The sequence below is a fragment of the Letharia lupina genome (assembly GCF_014066315.1).
Source record: "Letharia lupina isolate WasteWater1 chromosome Unknown contig_2, whole genome shotgun sequence".
Taxonomy (NCBI): domain Eukaryota; kingdom Fungi; phylum Ascomycota; class Lecanoromycetes; order Lecanorales; family Parmeliaceae; genus Letharia; species Letharia lupina.
Window position 1 is genome coordinate 279,438 of NW_023502971.1, and position 16,860 is coordinate 296,297.

The 16,860-nt window shown below is 51.4% G+C and overlaps 5 protein-coding genes across 5 annotated transcripts; 2 read left to right on the top strand and 3 right to left on the bottom strand.

Annotated features, from left to right (window-relative positions):
* Window positions 1-1,044: 1,044 nt before the first annotated feature.
* Window positions 1,045-2,852, bottom strand: HO133_004241 (uncharacterized protein; the record flags this gene model as incomplete). Its single annotated transcript, XM_037295160.1, has 2 exons — window positions 1,045-2,685; window positions 2,739-2,852. 2 exons carry the CDS (start codon window positions 2,850-2,852, stop codon window positions 1,045-1,047), a joined length of 1,755 nt encoding a protein of 584 aa, XP_037157161.1.
* A 4,465-nt stretch (window positions 2,853-7,317) lies between these two features.
* HO133_004242 (uncharacterized protein) lies at window positions 7,318-10,423 on the top strand (the record flags this gene model as incomplete). The annotated part of the gene is made up of 8 exons (XM_037295161.1): window positions 7,318-7,429; window positions 7,501-7,545; window positions 7,598-8,137; window positions 8,208-8,540; window positions 8,592-8,876; window positions 8,926-9,473; window positions 9,528-10,015; window positions 10,066-10,423. The coding sequence occupies 8 exons, from the start codon at window positions 7,318-7,320 to the stop codon at window positions 10,421-10,423; spliced, it is 2,709 nt and encodes a 902-aa protein (XP_037157162.1).
* A 651-nt stretch (window positions 10,424-11,074) lies between these two features.
* HO133_004243 (uncharacterized protein) lies at window positions 11,075-11,627 on the bottom strand (the record flags this gene model as incomplete). Its single annotated transcript, XM_037295162.1, has 5 exons — window positions 11,075-11,116; window positions 11,184-11,216; window positions 11,299-11,373; window positions 11,468-11,539; window positions 11,598-11,627. 5 exons carry the CDS (start codon window positions 11,625-11,627, stop codon window positions 11,075-11,077), a joined length of 252 nt encoding a protein of 83 aa, XP_037157163.1.
* Window positions 11,628-11,883: 256 nt separating this feature from the next.
* On the top strand, window positions 11,884-13,501 carry HO133_004244 (uncharacterized protein; the record flags this gene model as incomplete). The annotated part of the gene is made up of 3 exons (XM_037295163.1): window positions 11,884-11,986; window positions 12,065-13,241; window positions 13,306-13,501. The coding sequence occupies 3 exons, from the start codon at window positions 11,884-11,886 to the stop codon at window positions 13,499-13,501; spliced, it is 1,476 nt and encodes a 491-aa protein (XP_037157164.1).
* Window positions 13,502-13,783: 282 nt separating this feature from the next.
* On the bottom strand, window positions 13,784-15,703 carry HO133_004245 (uncharacterized protein; the record flags this gene model as incomplete). The annotated part of the gene is made up of 1 exon (XM_037295164.1): window positions 13,784-15,703. The coding sequence occupies one exon, from the start codon at window positions 15,701-15,703 to the stop codon at window positions 13,784-13,786; it is 1,920 nt and encodes a 639-aa protein (XP_037157165.1).
* Window positions 15,704-16,860: the final 1,157 nt, after the last annotated feature.

Sequence of the window (16,860 nt, forward strand, 5' to 3'; positions counted from 1 at the left end):
CTCAGCTGCTGCACGATTTGGCCAGGACTCTTCGCGCTCGTTGCTAAAGTACGCTAGGAATTCGCCTTGGCGGGCAGAAAGTAAGATTATTGAGTCGAAGAGGACGAGCGTCGACAGGAGACGTGCATGCAGGAGGGAGAGCATTACGCTTTATGTAAGACTTCAGCATGTAGAACTGAGACGGAAACGTGGTTTTAGGCAAGGATGGGCTTACAGTATAGTCCCACCAATACTACTATGTCCAACGCCAACGATCGGTCTTACCATCTGGTCTCGAAATTGATTGACCATGAGTAGCAAATCTCGGGAGTGGCCGAACCACGATGCTATACACAAATTCCGTAGGAATTTCTTCTCTGGGTTGAAAATTCTATGCCCAAGATTAACTTAGGATCGTCCCCTTGCACATCTTCATTCAACACACCACTAGCACCCTAATCGCTCATATCTGCCATCCAGATACTCCTTATCTTGAAGCTATTGGACTTTTCCGAATGGCACAGTATATCATCCCAAAGGGGCTCATACCATGTTCTCCGCCCTCTTTCATCAGCTTATAAACTAACAGTCTGAATCTGGAGGCATCAATCAAAGAAGATTCACCGACTTTGGGAAACCCATCCCCACCCGCACCAATCGTTGTCACACTCCCATCATCAGCATCAAGATTGTCTAATGACTGATACTGGTTTGTGTCAAGCTAGAGAGTATCTCCCCGGGCATGGGGTGTAGCGCGTGGGTATTTTCGGATGTGCTGGCATGGTAAAACATGGTGTTTGATGTCAAAAAGGTTGGATGACATGGCAGGTGGTCAACAGCTGCTGTATACACAAGGTTCAGTGAACCGTCAGTCTTGACAACGGATACGGCCCAAGGGTGCGATTAGCAGCGGCGTCTGTTTGCACCGGGAAGCTTGAGGGGTTGAAAAAAGGGGTTTCGTTGTCAAATGTATATATATGCACAGGATGCTAACGCCTATGCAAGGTCTATGGGAATGCCGCTGAATCGCTGCATCGAAGTAGTCAACATACAAAGACAGAGCTCTCACAGCTCATCCATCCTCGGACCCCATTGGATCTCCCAGCTCCTCTCCGCCACGGGCAATCCCAGCCAAAAGCTCCACAATCGGCTGAGTTCCACGACCGTAATCTTGAAGAACTTGCCCGGGAGCTCGATCCAGCTTCTGAGGACGAAGCCGAAGGTTCGCCAGACCAGGTAACACTCTTCTAGGAATATCTCGGAAATAGATTGGTACGGTTGGACGACCTCTTCTTCATCATCGTCAAGGTCAATGGCCGGCTTGGCGTCCGGACGGTCTTTGGATCTGTGAGGGGCCTTCTGCTCGCTGGCGTCGGAAAGGTCAACCTTCTTAGCGACCTCCTTTGGCACGACTGGCTCGGCGACCATATCTCGCATTCGTCTGAGGGCCGTGAGACTGCTGGAGACTCTATCCAGGGTGTTCACCAAAGCCACCAGCTCCGTCCGTCGTAGTGGTGGATTTTCGCCATTCTTGAGCTCGTCGTACTCGAAGAGAACTTTGAGAGCTGTGCCATACCCGACTGTCTGCAGCTTGCCCCATAGTCTGCACTTGTCGCAGCCAACGCAGTCCATCAGCCTGCTTACATTGCGGAACCGGTTACGGAAGTCCTCTTTGAGCTCGCCGCTGACATCGGGATCTTGAAACATGGTGTTCTCGTCAAAAATCTGTGGATGAGATGCAGCCGCGTCTGCCAAATAGAGGATTTTGGACTTGGTAACTGCATCTTGGGAAGGATCGCCGGAGCAAAAGGTGTAATTTTTGAGGTAGGTACGGAGCTTGGTGACGGCGCGGAGGAGGATTGCGTAGTCGAAGTAGAGGTTGGAGACACGTTCAGGATGGGTTCCGAGACGGTCCTGGTAGCATTGTAGATTTGGCCCCCAGGTTCCCGTTGTTTGGTTGAGGTAATCGAAGCAGATGTGGGTGGAAATGGAAGCGTGCATGCCGCTTACGATGCGGTGGAAGACGCGCTTTTCCAAACATTCGTCTTCAACGGCTAACTCTGTGGAAGGAGAATTCGCTTGTATAACGTTTCGAAGGTCGTTATGCGCTTGGAAGGGATTGGATGAGTCGCCTCTACTCGGTGCTGACGAGATCTGAGATTCTTTCGAGAAACAATTTTCCTTGTATATGGCATCCCAGACATCCATCCCTGCATAGCCGGTAAATCTTTCTGGATTGTCCACCAGACTGACATAGTCGCCCTTGACAGCCGCACTTTCGTCTTCCGGTACACAGTAGTCTCGCTCATCGCATTCGTCGTCGTATTCCACCACACAGCTCTCCCCTACATTTTCTCCCAACGTCCCTTGCAGCGGCTTTTGACTTCCCCGCTCTTTCTGCAGCTGTCTGCCGGGATGCGCAGCTTTTGGTCCTTCCAATTTACTCAACTCTCCGGCTCTCCATATTTCCGGCACATCTTTTTCATCCTCCAATGTGTCCACTTTACAAGCAATGTTCCCGCACGTGCCTGTCTCGTCGTCCCAAGCTTTGACCGGGCATTTCTGATCGTACAGGTTGAGCCTGTAATAGGCGAAGAAATCCGTGGATTTCGTGATGGCTTTTAGCGAAGGCGAGAGCGCATCGTTCAGGGTATCGAGGGTGGAGTAGGAGGCGCAAGCGTCAGAGACAATTGCTGTAGGGTCGATCTGGCAGAGAGCCAATTAGTAAAGGTCCACAATCCTACAGATAAGCTACTTACAGCGCAGACCTCGGCGGAGGAAGACTTGGAAGCGGTTGTGCTAGATGGTTTGGCATGGACAGATCCGAAGAGAGCAAAACAGGCAAGATAGAATCCTTTCGCAGCGGACCTCATCCTGTCGCGGAATGAATGGCACTTTCGATCAAAGACCAAAAACAGAGCTCAAAAGTATGAGATACCTTCACATGCTGGGAGAAGGAGAATTCGAGTGTCAAGGCCAGTTGACTCCTTTGTTTGTAAGCAGAGGTGGCAACTCATGGAGGGAGATCCGTTGTCGATAAGAAACAAAGAACAAAAGAACACTAAACAAAACGAGATGTAAGGTAGAGAACGAAGTACAGTGCAGTCGGATTTATTTCTCAGTCATTAACAATGAATGTGGCCTTTACTCGTTGATTTGTACTTTAGTCAGGAACATATAGACGCCACAGAAGCGCGCCACAGCAAGCAATTTTGCGCGTAGCCCTAATATTGTCCGACTACTCGTGGATTCCAGAAATGAGTTACTTGATAGAGCGAGGACACCAATAGATCAAGCGACATGCCGCTGAGTGGAAATATCTATTGGTGTCCTCGCTCTATCAAGTAACTCACTTCTGGAATCCACGAGTAGATGAATAGAGTCTCTACGGTCCAAAATTGAATACGATCGGCCAGGCATGAGCAACGGACTTGAAAGGCATCCTGTATTTTGCTATCTGGCTGTTTCATGGCAGCGTATGGCAATGCTATGTACAAGCAGCGGTCATGTATTTATCTCATCATCAATTCGTGCCCTGTGTTCATCGCTCCTTTCTGAGGTGAGGTTGGCGCCTGGCCAACCAAAGCAACAATCATTCTTTATGCCTTCAACCGAGCGTCGTCTAGGGCAATGAGAGCCTCAAAAGCCCCTCAGCAGTTCCAGCAGATCTCTATCTCCAGAGTCAGGCACTCCGTGTATACTGCATCTCTTTTCGCTAGTCCAGCCATTCATACTGCTCCACTCTCACACCCTTCCAACATTTTTCTCAGGACTCCCATGAGTGTTCCATTCTCCAATGCAGCCGCCACTCTTTCCTTATCCCCTAGCTGTCGGTTGACCTGTTCGGCCGTACTGTGCGTACCCTCTTTAATTCTAACATCCACTCGAAACCGAGGCGGCAGAGCTTGCTCGAGCCTTACTCGCACGCCTAGGCCAATTACTGTGGCGAGGGAGCAATGCGTTATGGTAGGGGTGACGAGAACGGTAAGCGTCGTGAGTGGTGACAATGAACCCCTCTCTGGAAATGTGGGGGTGAGGAAAATATCCGGGAGATTGACGACGGAGAGTGAGCCGAGAGTTAAGGGATGTTCTGGGTCTGAAATGGGGGAAATGAGGTCTGTGCAGGCGCGGTCAGCTTCACATGCATGAAGCGAAAGATTCTCATGTCGCAGTATGGCTGATCACTTCCATAGCCGTAAGATACAATGACGAGAAGAGAACTGGGCGAATACCATAAATTTCCTGCTCGTCGATTGGCTCGATATCGGCATCATCTTGGTCTGAAGTCGAAGAAGAGGAAGGTGAGAATGGGTCTGGAAGATATGCCGACGGAGGAACTATGCTCGAGAACAGGCCTTTGGGGGTGGTTGATGATGGTTGAGCGTGAGCCTGCCGCCTACGGCTTGGTAAGTCGGAGGCGTTCCTGATCGTGGGGTTGGCGTTGAGGACCTCGGCCATGTTTTAGACAGTCAATAATTCGATGGACAAATATGGAAGTTCTGAATGAAATGTCTTTTGATCTCGCGTATGTTTGTGTTATAATTGCAGCGCTTGAAGGTGGTTGTTAATGTCCAAGTGGCAATCAAAGAATCAACGACAAGAATAGATCATTATGCCGAGCCTCGGGCGGAGAATTTAGTCTTTTCGCTTAGACATGGACGGCTCGAACGGCTGCTAATCGATAAGGAACCTTTTTCCCAAAATTCTGAGCCCTCAATCATCGAAGGAATCTTGCCATCGCTCCATCCTCTCCATCTCAAGTGAAGCTAACGCTACCTGCATCCTTTCTCCTCTCGCAACGTTTTTTTTTCCAGGCTCACCTCGCAGCTTGTTGAAAAAAGACTTGCAGGTGCAGGAAAGGTAAGGAGAAAAAAAACACGAATGAAAGACAAAAGCATGCAAGCAATGGTGCGTGCTCCCGCAGCGGGCTGAAGATAGGTGCTCCACAGTTCCCCTATCTTCGCAATCAGCGCCCAGCGGCCCACCCCCACGGGTTGCTCCAGTGGGCGCTAGAATGTTCCAAACTTCCAATCAGGTACCGTAATGCAAGGCGTTCGGCCCCCGAAAAGCTTGTCAAGCAGTCAAACAGGCTACAGCTCCTTTTCCACTTCATCTCCTACCCATGATGCCTGTCCGGTGAGGCGTGGACGAGGCAGATGGCAGCATTGTTATCGAACCTGCAGTTAGCCTTACCGTGAATGCGAATACGTGAAGTAGGATTGCAACTTAATGCGCCTTTTCATTCGACTCTTCATGGATCGATCCTACTAGGTACGATGGAATTGCATGTCTGGGCCCGTTGGCATGAACAGAGTTCCGTCATCCACACTAATCGATCATGCCTGAAGACTCTGCTCTATCATACCCGTTTGCATCATCGCATGTTGGTGGCTCCCGGACTCGCAGACGGTCCATGCCGGCGCGATCCTACTTGTACGGTACCTTGGGCCATAGGCGACCTCCATCTTTTTCCAAAGTGCCCAAAAGTAGACTGTCGAAGATAATCTATTCCCTACCCGCCCATGTTTTGACTCCTCTGATATTTTCAATGTGGCAGTGAGCCTTGGTCTACCGCGTTTCTTGGCGTCTTTTTGGAGCTGTGATGATCTACTGGCGCTCTTATATCGCCTGAAGTTATCCTCGGCATCGAATCTCAAGCCATGGTCATCTTGACTGCTCCAGGAAGTGCGGAGTATGGACTTCGGCCATTATGCAGCTCGAAGCCTTTTGATTGCTTGATGTGAACCGAGGGCATGCTGGGTCCCCTGACTTGGTAGTCGATCATGAGACAGTAAATCCATTATAGAAGCGAATATATAGTAGTAATCTATCTACCCGTAAATGCCAGACAGTACTTTATCTTGAATCTTACCTGCCCATCCGGAGCAAATGTCAGACTGCCGTTATCATCATTACTAATTGATATCTTCGGTCATGCCACATTCTGCACACTCCATAAATTCGTTTCAAAGTCGGCCGCACGAGAATCTTCCCGAAAGATCAAGGGGATTTAAGAGGGGTCCTACCAGTAAGCGCACGACCTTGCTGCAACTCCCCGAACCTCCATTTCTCCACGCATTCATACTCGTTGTTCTACGCAAACAAGTCTCCAAGCTCTTCAGCACATAAATCAGCCTGAAAATGGGAAAGCTGATGTCCTGTCAGCCTCAGATGTATACCTGAGGAGTCTATAACAAGAGACCGGGTTGCACAGCTGTGCGCAACGATAATTTAAATCGCGTTCCTACCTTGCGACCTTCGTCCACCTCTGACCCTGCCTCGGGATTCGAAATTCCGAGTAAAGCACCGAAGACTATTGAAATAAGAAACACACCATCACTAAGAAGTGGCTGCTTGCTCATCTAGCAGCACGCCCTAGTCGGACAAGCGATCAACCAACACACTGCACTCGACATCCAACATACGGGTACCCCGCGCGTATCGACAAGCATAAACGATAGCATTTCGCCCACTTGGCTCGGACAGTCCGAGTGCCCTCATCACCTCTCCTCGCACATTCACCATTTCAGAACGTCGTCGCACCGAATTCCCCAAGCTCCCACGAACCTGCAAGGATATTAAGATCTGGACCCACCCCCCCTTCCACCGAGGACCAACATCCACTGCGACTGCGCCCACGAACCCCAACCTCACCTCAGCAATATCCCCCCTGCTTCGACAGCCAACGCATCCTCTGCTATTTATCGGTAGTTCATTTGATGTCTCCTGCTGGTCGTCGAAATTGATGGTGTGGTGTGGGAGCTTCTAGAATTCTAGGAAATACCACCCGAAGGGCCTCCCTGCTACCCAATCACGGAGAACCTCCCAAAAGGAGCCTTGCGTCCGAGACTGGTACCTGCATACCTGATATCATCGGATCTGCTATTTTAACATCGCTGTTGACTTCGCATTCTCAAGCGTTACACGACACGCTCTTACCTGGAGAATCGACCAGCGACTTTCTACTTTGCCTTTCACCTTCGCGGCTGCCAGCCACTGAACTATATGAGCTCCTCTGTCTAACTGCTGTCGGCACTCGGTTGTCAGCGCTGTGACTGTTTCGATACTCGTCGAGACAAACATTGTCAAGCTCCGTCGGAAGCCAGATCTCGATGCTGTTTTAACTCGCTGAGAAATACATCACACCTACTTTCCTCACAGCTGAAGAAATCCCTGCTATTGTCGCCTAACCCCACGCTGCCCCCTTCTGTGTTGGTGCAAGAAGAGTCTGCTGCTCTGTGGAGGCACAATACGACATTGATAAGAGTCGGAATACATACGAAGCTTTTTCGAAAACCTTTCCGAGCGAGCACATCGGCCTCGCCATAAGCACGAGTCATGAGTGCTGGTACAGAGACCAGACCGTTGCTGCCGCAACAATACGGGAACGGGATGCAGCAAAATTACTCCTTTGCGCCTCCCAATATGGGCGTCGGCGCTGATAAGAAGAGTAAGCGAACTCTCTCGTCAAGCACGACACCGCACTCCTGTTCCCCAACTGTAGGCTGATCAAGTCTCCAGACTTTGTTTTCGTTGACGAGCACAATCGGCACAAGAGACTGAAAGGTATGTTGTCGATCATAGTTTCTGGGTTCAATTAATGCTAACTCATCATTAGTCATGAGGGCTTGTGAAGGATGTAGGAGGAGGAAGATCAAGTGCGATGCTGTCACGACTAATCAGTGGCCGTGTGCTTCCTGTGTCCGTCTCCGGGCAAATTGCATGCCTCCAACCATCAGCCATGACCGCACTCATGGAGGCGGCAGTCAGCTCCAGGGACTCGAAAGAGTCCTTGACTTCGATCAATCTGATGGTAGTGGCGAGGACGACTACAACTTCGAAGCAGGCACCTCGCAGCTCTTCGACCTACAGAATGCCTCCGCACACACGCAAGGACCCTACAGCGCTGGTCTTGGACCCTTTAGTACACCGCCATTCTCCGAGAAAGCCTATAGCCAGCATGAGCTAGGATATGACGAAGTTCAACCGATGCCTTTGCAGGCATCGGACTCGTTATATAACGCTCAAGATGTATACTACCCGCCACACAATGCTTCTCTGCCTACAGATGGTGTTAGCATCTGGAACAACGAGCACATCAACGCCACGGACCTGAGTAATCTCATGGGCGAGCTTGGTATTGCGAACGACGGCGTCGGTACGTGCGAAAATCCACCGAAGTATACAACTTTTGTCTTTCTGAGTGCACCTTGCTGATTTCGAAATAGCTAGTTACATATCTAATCAAAAAAAGGCTCTAGCAGATACTCCTGCCTACGAAGATGTCGAAATAAGGCTACCGGAGACTAAACCCTTCGGTACTGTCAGGATTCCTCAAGCGCTTATGCCGTCCAAAGAGCGATGCCTAGAATTGTTTGAGCTATTCTTCCAACAAGTACATCCGTACGTTCCTGTGCTCAGCAAGCCATACTTCTATGAGCAATGGCGACACAAACCCGAATCTATTTCGCCGCTCATTCTGGAGGCGATCTTTGCCTGTGCTGGGAGTGTGTCTTCTGATGATGATGCCGAAGGAGCTCAATGGCTTGCGTTGGCTGCCAGTAAGCCCTAATCTTCAATCTCGGGAAGTGCCTGACTGATTTCGTACGCAGAGCACGAGGATTGCTTTATGGACACTCCCCGATTAAGCACACTCCAAGCCATGTTGCTATTGTTGAAAGGCCGAGAGGCTGCTCCTAAAAGAGGTTATTATTTTCGTTCGTGGATGACTGTCAAGAAATTGGTTACCTTTGCTCTTGAGCTCAAGCTTGACAAGCATTATAGTGAGCATCAAGTCCCAGGTGGAACATGCACTTCGGACCTTACAGAATGCTTCATCAAAACACGGCTATGGCAGATAATTTTTGCTTGCGAGATGATGATTGGTGGTCCTCAAGGTGTGTATGAACAGCAACTAGAAGCCGGTGCCATGCTAAATTATGATAGGCCGGAGAGACATGCAAGTACAGCCATCGACTGTAGACCTCACTGTGCTGAAGCCTACACCTGGTCTCGATAACTCTGACTACCGCACATCACGGCAATTTACCTTCCTCGTGTCAATGATCCAGACTGTACGGCGCATGCATGATATCAAGGAAGCTTGTACCACCAATGATTGGATGTCTGACCCCAATTTCGTGGCTTTGGAGACCAAGCTCGCGCAATGGGTCGATGGACTTCCGCGAGACCTTCAAATTGACTGGCCTAAAGACGATAGTCCGCCCTGGTTACCGAGCCACTTTGTGGGGAATATGCATACATATTACCATCTGACTGTGATCATGCTTCGCAGACCCCAGCTGTCGGTCCCGGGCGCTTTTGCTGATGGTAGTTGGAAGAGGCAGATGTTGATATCTTATGCCTCGGCCAAGGCCATGTGCCGATTACAACAAGGTATCTTTAAACAATTCGGACTGCCAGGATTGATGTGCATGCAGCGCGGCATCAACTTTGTCATATATGCTGTTCTGACCTGCGCCCTCATACATTTGGTAAGGCTAAGCTGATCACTGGAGGGTAACCTGCGGTCGTTAACATCGCGTTAGGTGGCCATCACCTCACCGGATCCAGAGCTCAACACTGACGCAAGGGACTATTTTGCGCGGCACATGCGCATACTCGAACAGTGCATGGAAGCTTGGCCCATGCCAGAAATGCAGATGCAGGTTAACCAGCTCAGAGAAGCGTTTTCCGCAGATGTGAACAGGCCCTTTGAGTTGAAAAGGGGATTTCCTTTTGAAAGTCCAAGCCCAAGTGCAGGGGGGCTACAGCCCAGTCCCCCCCTTGATACAAATATACAGCATCCCATGCTGACTCGCCATGAATCCCTCGGGCATCAAACCCAGATGCCATACCACACAGCGCCGATCACCCCACCCATCTCGTCGGCTGGCTTGAGCTTCGAGGACTCCAAGGATGGTCTCCTAATGTCTGGCTCGATGCAGATGATGGCCAGCAGTCAGCAGCAATCCATGCCAATGCATACCACGCCAATGAGTATTGGGCAGGAATGGAACCCTACTCCCATTATCGCGTACGTATCTGGCGCCCCAAAACTTCAACCCATGCTGACGGAAGTGATAGTCAGTGGAACAATGCATTCGGACCGGCGGCCGATTCGACAGTGCAGAGTAATATATCTATACCTCAACAGTCTCCACAAATGTATACTCCCTCAAGTTCTTCTCAACCGTCTCACACCTTCTACCAGCAACCGGCGTCCTATCCCGTGCACTCAAGCATGCCATCTTTATCCAGGCATCAAACAGCGCCACAGTTGCCTGTCTATACGGCTCCAGCGCCTTCCTTCGTCACATCAAGCATGTGGCGAGACACCGTCGCTAGCACATATGATCCTGCCGGAAACAAGCGACGCTGGGATTTGGAAGAGAACGGGACGTTCCAGATGGACAATCCTATCCAGAAAAAGAGGTCGAAGTAGACCGAGGATGAGGCAACACTATATCTCGGCGTCGGCTGGCTGTACGAAAATGGGGACACGAGGCGTTCTTTGGTTGGTTACGCTTCTCTACGAACCCACGAATTCACGTGGCCAATATTCTAATAAGCGATGATCTGAGCCCTTCTTCTTGCTACATATTTGCATATCTTGCCCGGACATACTTGTACACCACATATTTTGCTTCTTGATGTCTTTCTTTGTGATATCCTCTGAGCGCAGGCTGAATTGATTGGTCGGAGGTGGTAAAAAAGACTCAACCTTACTCTTGGAACGATTCGAAATGACGCGATGGAATATGATGGGAATTAGCAAGCATACAGTTGGACTTAGACGATAGTTGTTTAAATCAAGTACATATATGACCTCAACGAGTCGCGGACGACGATATCTTTGCAAGTAATTGGGGTATCTAAGATATGTAATGGGAGAGCTTCTTTGCAGTCGCCATATTCAAAAGTTTCATCTAGAGCAGATGTAAAGATTTTTCCGGACCAGCGCTGTTCTACCTCGTGCATTCCCATGCCTGACTCTCCTGTCATGCGAACAGACAGCCAAGTATAGAAGTCTCGTAATTCGGCCCTCACTGTGTCTTCGCATAGACCACGTATCTCTTCCGTTCCATCAAATCCCTCATCCTCTATCCCTATCCCCACCACCAATCCGCTCCAGAGCCTGTGTTCACAAGGTCAGCCTGCACCGTCCCACGCACTTGTCCCACCCGCGCAGAGCTCCAACATACCTCTAGCATAACCACCGAATTACCTCTTATGACCTGCCCCCACAATCAGCCAAACCCTTCCCCCAAGAATCTGCCTCCGCGCGACCCTCGATGTAGGTGTAGCTAGGCGACGTACCACCATCCCGATCCTCACCTTCTCCCCTCCAGCCTTCTCTTCTACCGCTTCGTCGAGGACGATATTGAGGAAGACCTGCAACCGCACCGAATGTCAGAACGTCTATACCGCAGTCTTGAGGAATCACGCAGTAGACGGGGGCGTGGGAGAGGAGGTAGGAGCGACGTACGTCGTAACCGCGCAGGACTCCGATGACTTTTCGGCTGCCGTTGAGTTGCACGAAGAGGCGCTTGTCGAGGTACTGGGGACACAGTTAACGAGGGCTGTAGATGGGATATGGTCGGGGTGAGTGATCCTACCTTCTTGAGCTCGGGCTGAGCTTGAGGCATGGTGAAGGTGGTTGTGGTGTTCTTCGAAGCTGGAGCTGTGAACGTGAGCTGTTTGGAGAAGCTTTTGATGCCAAGGGGTAGGGCTGCGCTAGTGGGGCCTTTGATGTTAAGGGACTGTGACTTCACTTTCGACTCGCGGGTCAAGCAACGTCTAAACCTGCTCCTTGGGAGAGGTATCACCCTTGGAAGAAGCGCAATTGTCTGAGAGAGATCCATTACGCCGGTAGAAGTTTGGGGTCTTGCACATTTCCGCACCATGAGGTCCTCATTCGGCGCCAGGCGCCAGGCTCGAAAGGTTGGGCAGCAAGAAGGTGAAGACATGGAGGATGCGCGGCCTGGATTAGGAAGCCAGGACCAAGGTAAGAGTTCCACTACCAGCTTTTCAGCACAGTTTTCTAATGTGTCCGTGCGAACAAACAGGCTGACTGCCTCATCAGAAAACACTCCTACCGTCATACGTCCCTCAATCGCCTCTCGTGGATCCTCAAAAACCAAGAAGCAGTCGTCTGCTAGAGTATCATTCGGACCTGGTGGTACTTCTATGACCGAAGATGATGACATTGGTGGACCTGCAGTATTCACGCCCAAGAAATCTAGCCTGAGCCGACAAGCCGTTGAGAAGAACGCCCTTCGAAAGACCATAGCGAACAATCTCTCGTCAGAACATCTCGGCTTCAGGCAAACAGAGGACAGGCCAAGCTACAGTGCTGACCACCTCAATGAGCTCAAGACTTCCACGCCCTCTACACCTAAAAATCTACGCTCCAAATCCGACGTCAACGACGAAGATGGCAAAGCGCTCGATCTAGCCTCCAAATTCGGCTCAGATCTCGCATACCAAGAATCAAGCTCCGCCATCCCTACGGATGCTGAGGTCCGCGAAAAGAAAGCACGGCGTGCTCGTCTGGCCAAGGAGCAAGATTTCATCGGCCTCAGCGATGAGGATGCGCAGGAGCAAGAAGATTCCGACGGCGAGAGATCGCTCTTACCTTATGCGAAACAAAAGCCATCGAAGAAGGAAGAAACGCGCCTAGTCCGTGATGACGAGGACATAGCAGAAGGCTTCGACGAGTTTGTCTCGGATGGGCGTATTGCACTGGGCAAGAAAGCGGAACGAGAGCAGAAACAACGACAGGAGGCCGAAATGCGAAATTTGATCAATGAAGCCGAAGGAGGCAATGACTCCGCGGATTCCGAGGATGACGACAGTGAAGCTGAGCGCCATGCCGCCTACGAAGCCGCGCAAACTCGGAAAGGCATGGATGGACTCAGAAGAGACGAACAAAGTACAAGACCTAGGCGACCAAGAACACCACCGCGGATCACGCCTTTGCCTACGTTGGCCGGATGTTTGGAAAAGCTAAGGCAGAGGCTGGCAGGCATAGAATATGCGCGGATGCAGAAGGTTCGGCAGTTAGAGGAAATTAAGAAGGAGAAGGAAGATATCAGAGTTAGGGAAGGGGAGATCCAGCAGTTACTAAAAGAGACCGGGGAAAGATATGAGAAGCTGAGGAAGGAGGCTGAAATGAGTGGGGAAGACCGTCCGCCTGATGGGCTGAGTCCAGGTGGAGGACTCGGGTCTGGAGCAAGTATGGTATCGATGGCGGGAATAGAGTCCGATAGTGCGAAATCATCCGGGCTTTTGAAAATGGCTTGGGAACGATGAGCCAAACCCCAGTCCTGCGCAACAGACACCGGAGACCAAAGCCCCTCCACCAACAAGCGACTCCCCACCCGCACCTGCAGGAGCCTCCCAGCCACTGCTCGCATCCCGCGCCAAAGGCAACCGGCGCGCGAGCCCTACGTACGCCGAGCAGAGAGGGAAGCCAGCAGATACGAGCTCGCCCAAGCACTTTGATACCCTGCGTACATAGACAACGCACATCGATGCTGAATACGCAGAAGCCTGTTTCGTGACCGTCATGCGTGATGGGTCTCGCAGTCCGCCTATCTTTTTGTAATTTGAAAGGGAAACTTCTTGTATCTGTTTCTCAAGCCCTGCGAGACGATTTGCTCCTGGGGATTACGTACTCTTACACTACGCCTGCATCAGCATGATTATGTTGACAACATTTTGAAATCCTCCGCGAACAATGTAATCTACAACCCCCCCAGAGAACGGCTAGGCATACCATCCCCGATCCCATCGTCCCCTCTCAAACCGCAAACCCAATCTCGTCCCTCCTATCGTCCGTCAACCGGCCCCACTCCAACAACAGCCTGAACATATAAATCTCCATATCCACCTTCCTCAGCACCTTACCCGCCCACTCCCTCCCCGCCTCCGCAATCATCGCTCCAGCCTTCACGTTCCCCTCCGTCATCCCGCCCGCGGCGCCGCCGTCCGCGCCCCCAGCGCCCGCGGCCCCACCCGCCGTCCCCGCGAAAAACGCCAGCGTGGACAAGAGCCCGTGCAAGCGCACGTCCACGGGGACGAAGTGCTTCCACGCCGTCAGTCGGCCGTCCCACCAGCTCCGGAAGATGGCGGCGCGGAAGGGCAGACTGCCGCTCTGGAGGAAGGGCAGGAAGCGGCCGGAGAAGCCGGCGCCGTCGACGTCCATGAGGTAGCGGTAGCGCCAGTGGTCCTGGAAGTCGGTCGGGGGCGCGAAGCCGAACTCGGCGTCTTGCGCCGCGCCGTCGTTGTCCCAGGCGCGGGCGATGCCGTCGACGATGGAGATGTCGAGGGAGAGGTTGAGCGCGGCGATGGGGTTTGAGTGGGCGAGGGTCTGGTATGTGTACTTGCCCTGGGCATTCGGGAGGAGGATGGGCAGGGTCGGAGAGCGGATGGTTGGGACGGCGGTGAGGTTGTTGGCGAGGTGGACGAGACGTTGCCGGGTCATACCTTTCCAGGTGCCGTGGCGGGAGACGCCTTCGGAGGTGGCGCCGCGCCAGAAGAGGGTGTTTTCTTTTTCGGGAAAAGGGGGGTCTGGATGTTCGTCCGACGCGCTGTAGTCGATTTTGTCTATGTAGTTCCATGGAGAGGGGTAGAGTATATCAGCGTAGCCGTGGACTTTGCTCTGGGAGAAGATGGGGAGAAGCTGATGGGAGGGCTTGAAGGCCGCGGGGCTGAGGTAGAAGCCGTGGAGATTGCGAAGGTCAGGTTGATGGCAGGGGGAGGCGGAGAGGGTCCAGTTGCTTAGAAAAACGCCATGGGAGTGAGGTGCGGCACACGATGTGCAGAGGTTTCTACTGTCCCAGGTTGTTGCTCGTTGAGCAGGAGAGGAGGGAGGGCAGGCTGCGGTGCTTGTGGAGAAAGCGTTGGTGCGGGAGCGATCTTCAAATGGCCGCGTAGAACCCAAGTCTTCTGGTATATGCCAGGTCGCAACTCGATCAGCGCTCCAACTGTGTTGTACCGTTTTGCGAAGGTGCTTGGGAGATCCGATAGCGAGGCCTCGAAGTTTTTGCATCTCTTTGTAAGGAACTGCTACCCTTGGCTCATCGTTGAGGTTGAACGTCACAACCATGTCGGGCAGGTAACTTGAGAAGTCCTTCACTAGGTTTACTACGCCATCGAGCATCCATCGGTGGGTGGGCAGAAAGTCGGGCCCTAGTCCAGCGTGTCCGTTTCGGATTATTATTTCAGAAACCTCGTTCCATGGATCAGAAATCACTTGCTGAGTGCGCAGCCTTATCTCAGCAGGCGAGATACCCCAGAATGGTAGCAGGTCTTCCATCATAGTATCGTAGTCGTCGATTACAACAGAGTTCCTCGCTGTTGCGTAACGATGCCATGCGTCAAACCCTGGAGGCGGATGGCGCTGATAGCGGCGCTGATATTCTTGGACGCACTCGGCGAGATTCATGCTGACAGAAGCCTGACTTGCCCAGTCGTTCGATTGTTTCTCGGCTTTACTTATAAGCCAGTCAATCGGATGAGCGACAAGTTCTTGAGTTTGGAGATCGTAAGACCAGCCAAGAAATAAAACTAGGAGGACTAGTATGGAGGATATGGACAAAGGCATCCGCCGGCTTAGACGTTGTGAAGGTTGGCCTCGTCCGGTTCCAGGTACTGCTTCGGCATGTACATATAGCACAGCACCAAGGAGAAATAGACCAAGAAATGCGATCAGTGGCATCATTCCGGTAGGAGGCAATACATTCCGGTTAGTCGAAGCGAAGGCAAGTCCAGTACAATAAATACAGATGCACAATATGAACGTTGTAAGGTGCAACAAACCATGAGTAATCGACTATGCTCGGTCAGTACCTTCCGCATTCCTTCATGATATTTTACATACAATATGAAGCGCGGCGACGACTGTTAGCGAAGACAAGGCTGCTTGCCAAGCTAGACTGCCAGTATACGAGAAGTCGACGCCAAACAATTCTACCCAGTAGACTTGGTTGATACCGAGTGCGAAGATACCACCGATGAGCAAGACCACGGAGGAAAGCTATGAGATTTTAGCACTAAGAACCGTTCGGATCATACAACGATGTCGAAATTACCAAAAAGATGGAACCCACGACCACCGAGGGATTTTCGCTCGTCGGGGATGCGTCCACTTTTGCTGTACTTGCGACCCCCGAGATAGCGACTAAAACATAGCAATCGAGGAGGATTGACAGAACCTGCATGACAGGAATGCCAGTGTTCGCGCTGGAAGAGAGAGGACAGATGTAAGTGGATTTGGGAGCATCCATTACAGATGCCCTGACAGTGTACGCAGCTGTCAAGAAAGCAGCTGGCCAGAGCTTTCGAAGAGTTCGTCCATTCGCGCGGGATGCATCGTCGAATTCTGGCCGCCTGCGCTGAATGTACCAATAGTCGTAAATAGCAAGAAGCAAAGGTAGATAACCCTGGGAAAAATCAGCATGCATTGGGTTCAAAATGACGGATGTCTTACCTCAACAGAGTTCATTGAACATTGTGCATTATCGAAGATCAAACCAGAAAGTACGACCCGTAACGAAATAGCAATGGCCGTGGAGATAACGACTATTCTCCTTGAGCGAGGCTGAGTGGCGCTGAACTGCCCAGAACGAGATTCGTTGGAGTCTTTACGTCCATTGGAAACAGGGCTTTCTTGCAAAGGCAAGTCGAATGTTTTTGTACCAGAAGCAGAAGAAGAAGAAGGAGATATGAAATAGGCTATCTGGTTGCGCAACAAGAAGAAGCTGACGCCCAGTATGGACAGAAGGACGATAGAAGATTGAACAGGCCGTGCTGGCTTTGATCAGCTTGTGAGAAGCAGCCGTTTCGACCACATTTTCCTACCTAATACAGATGATT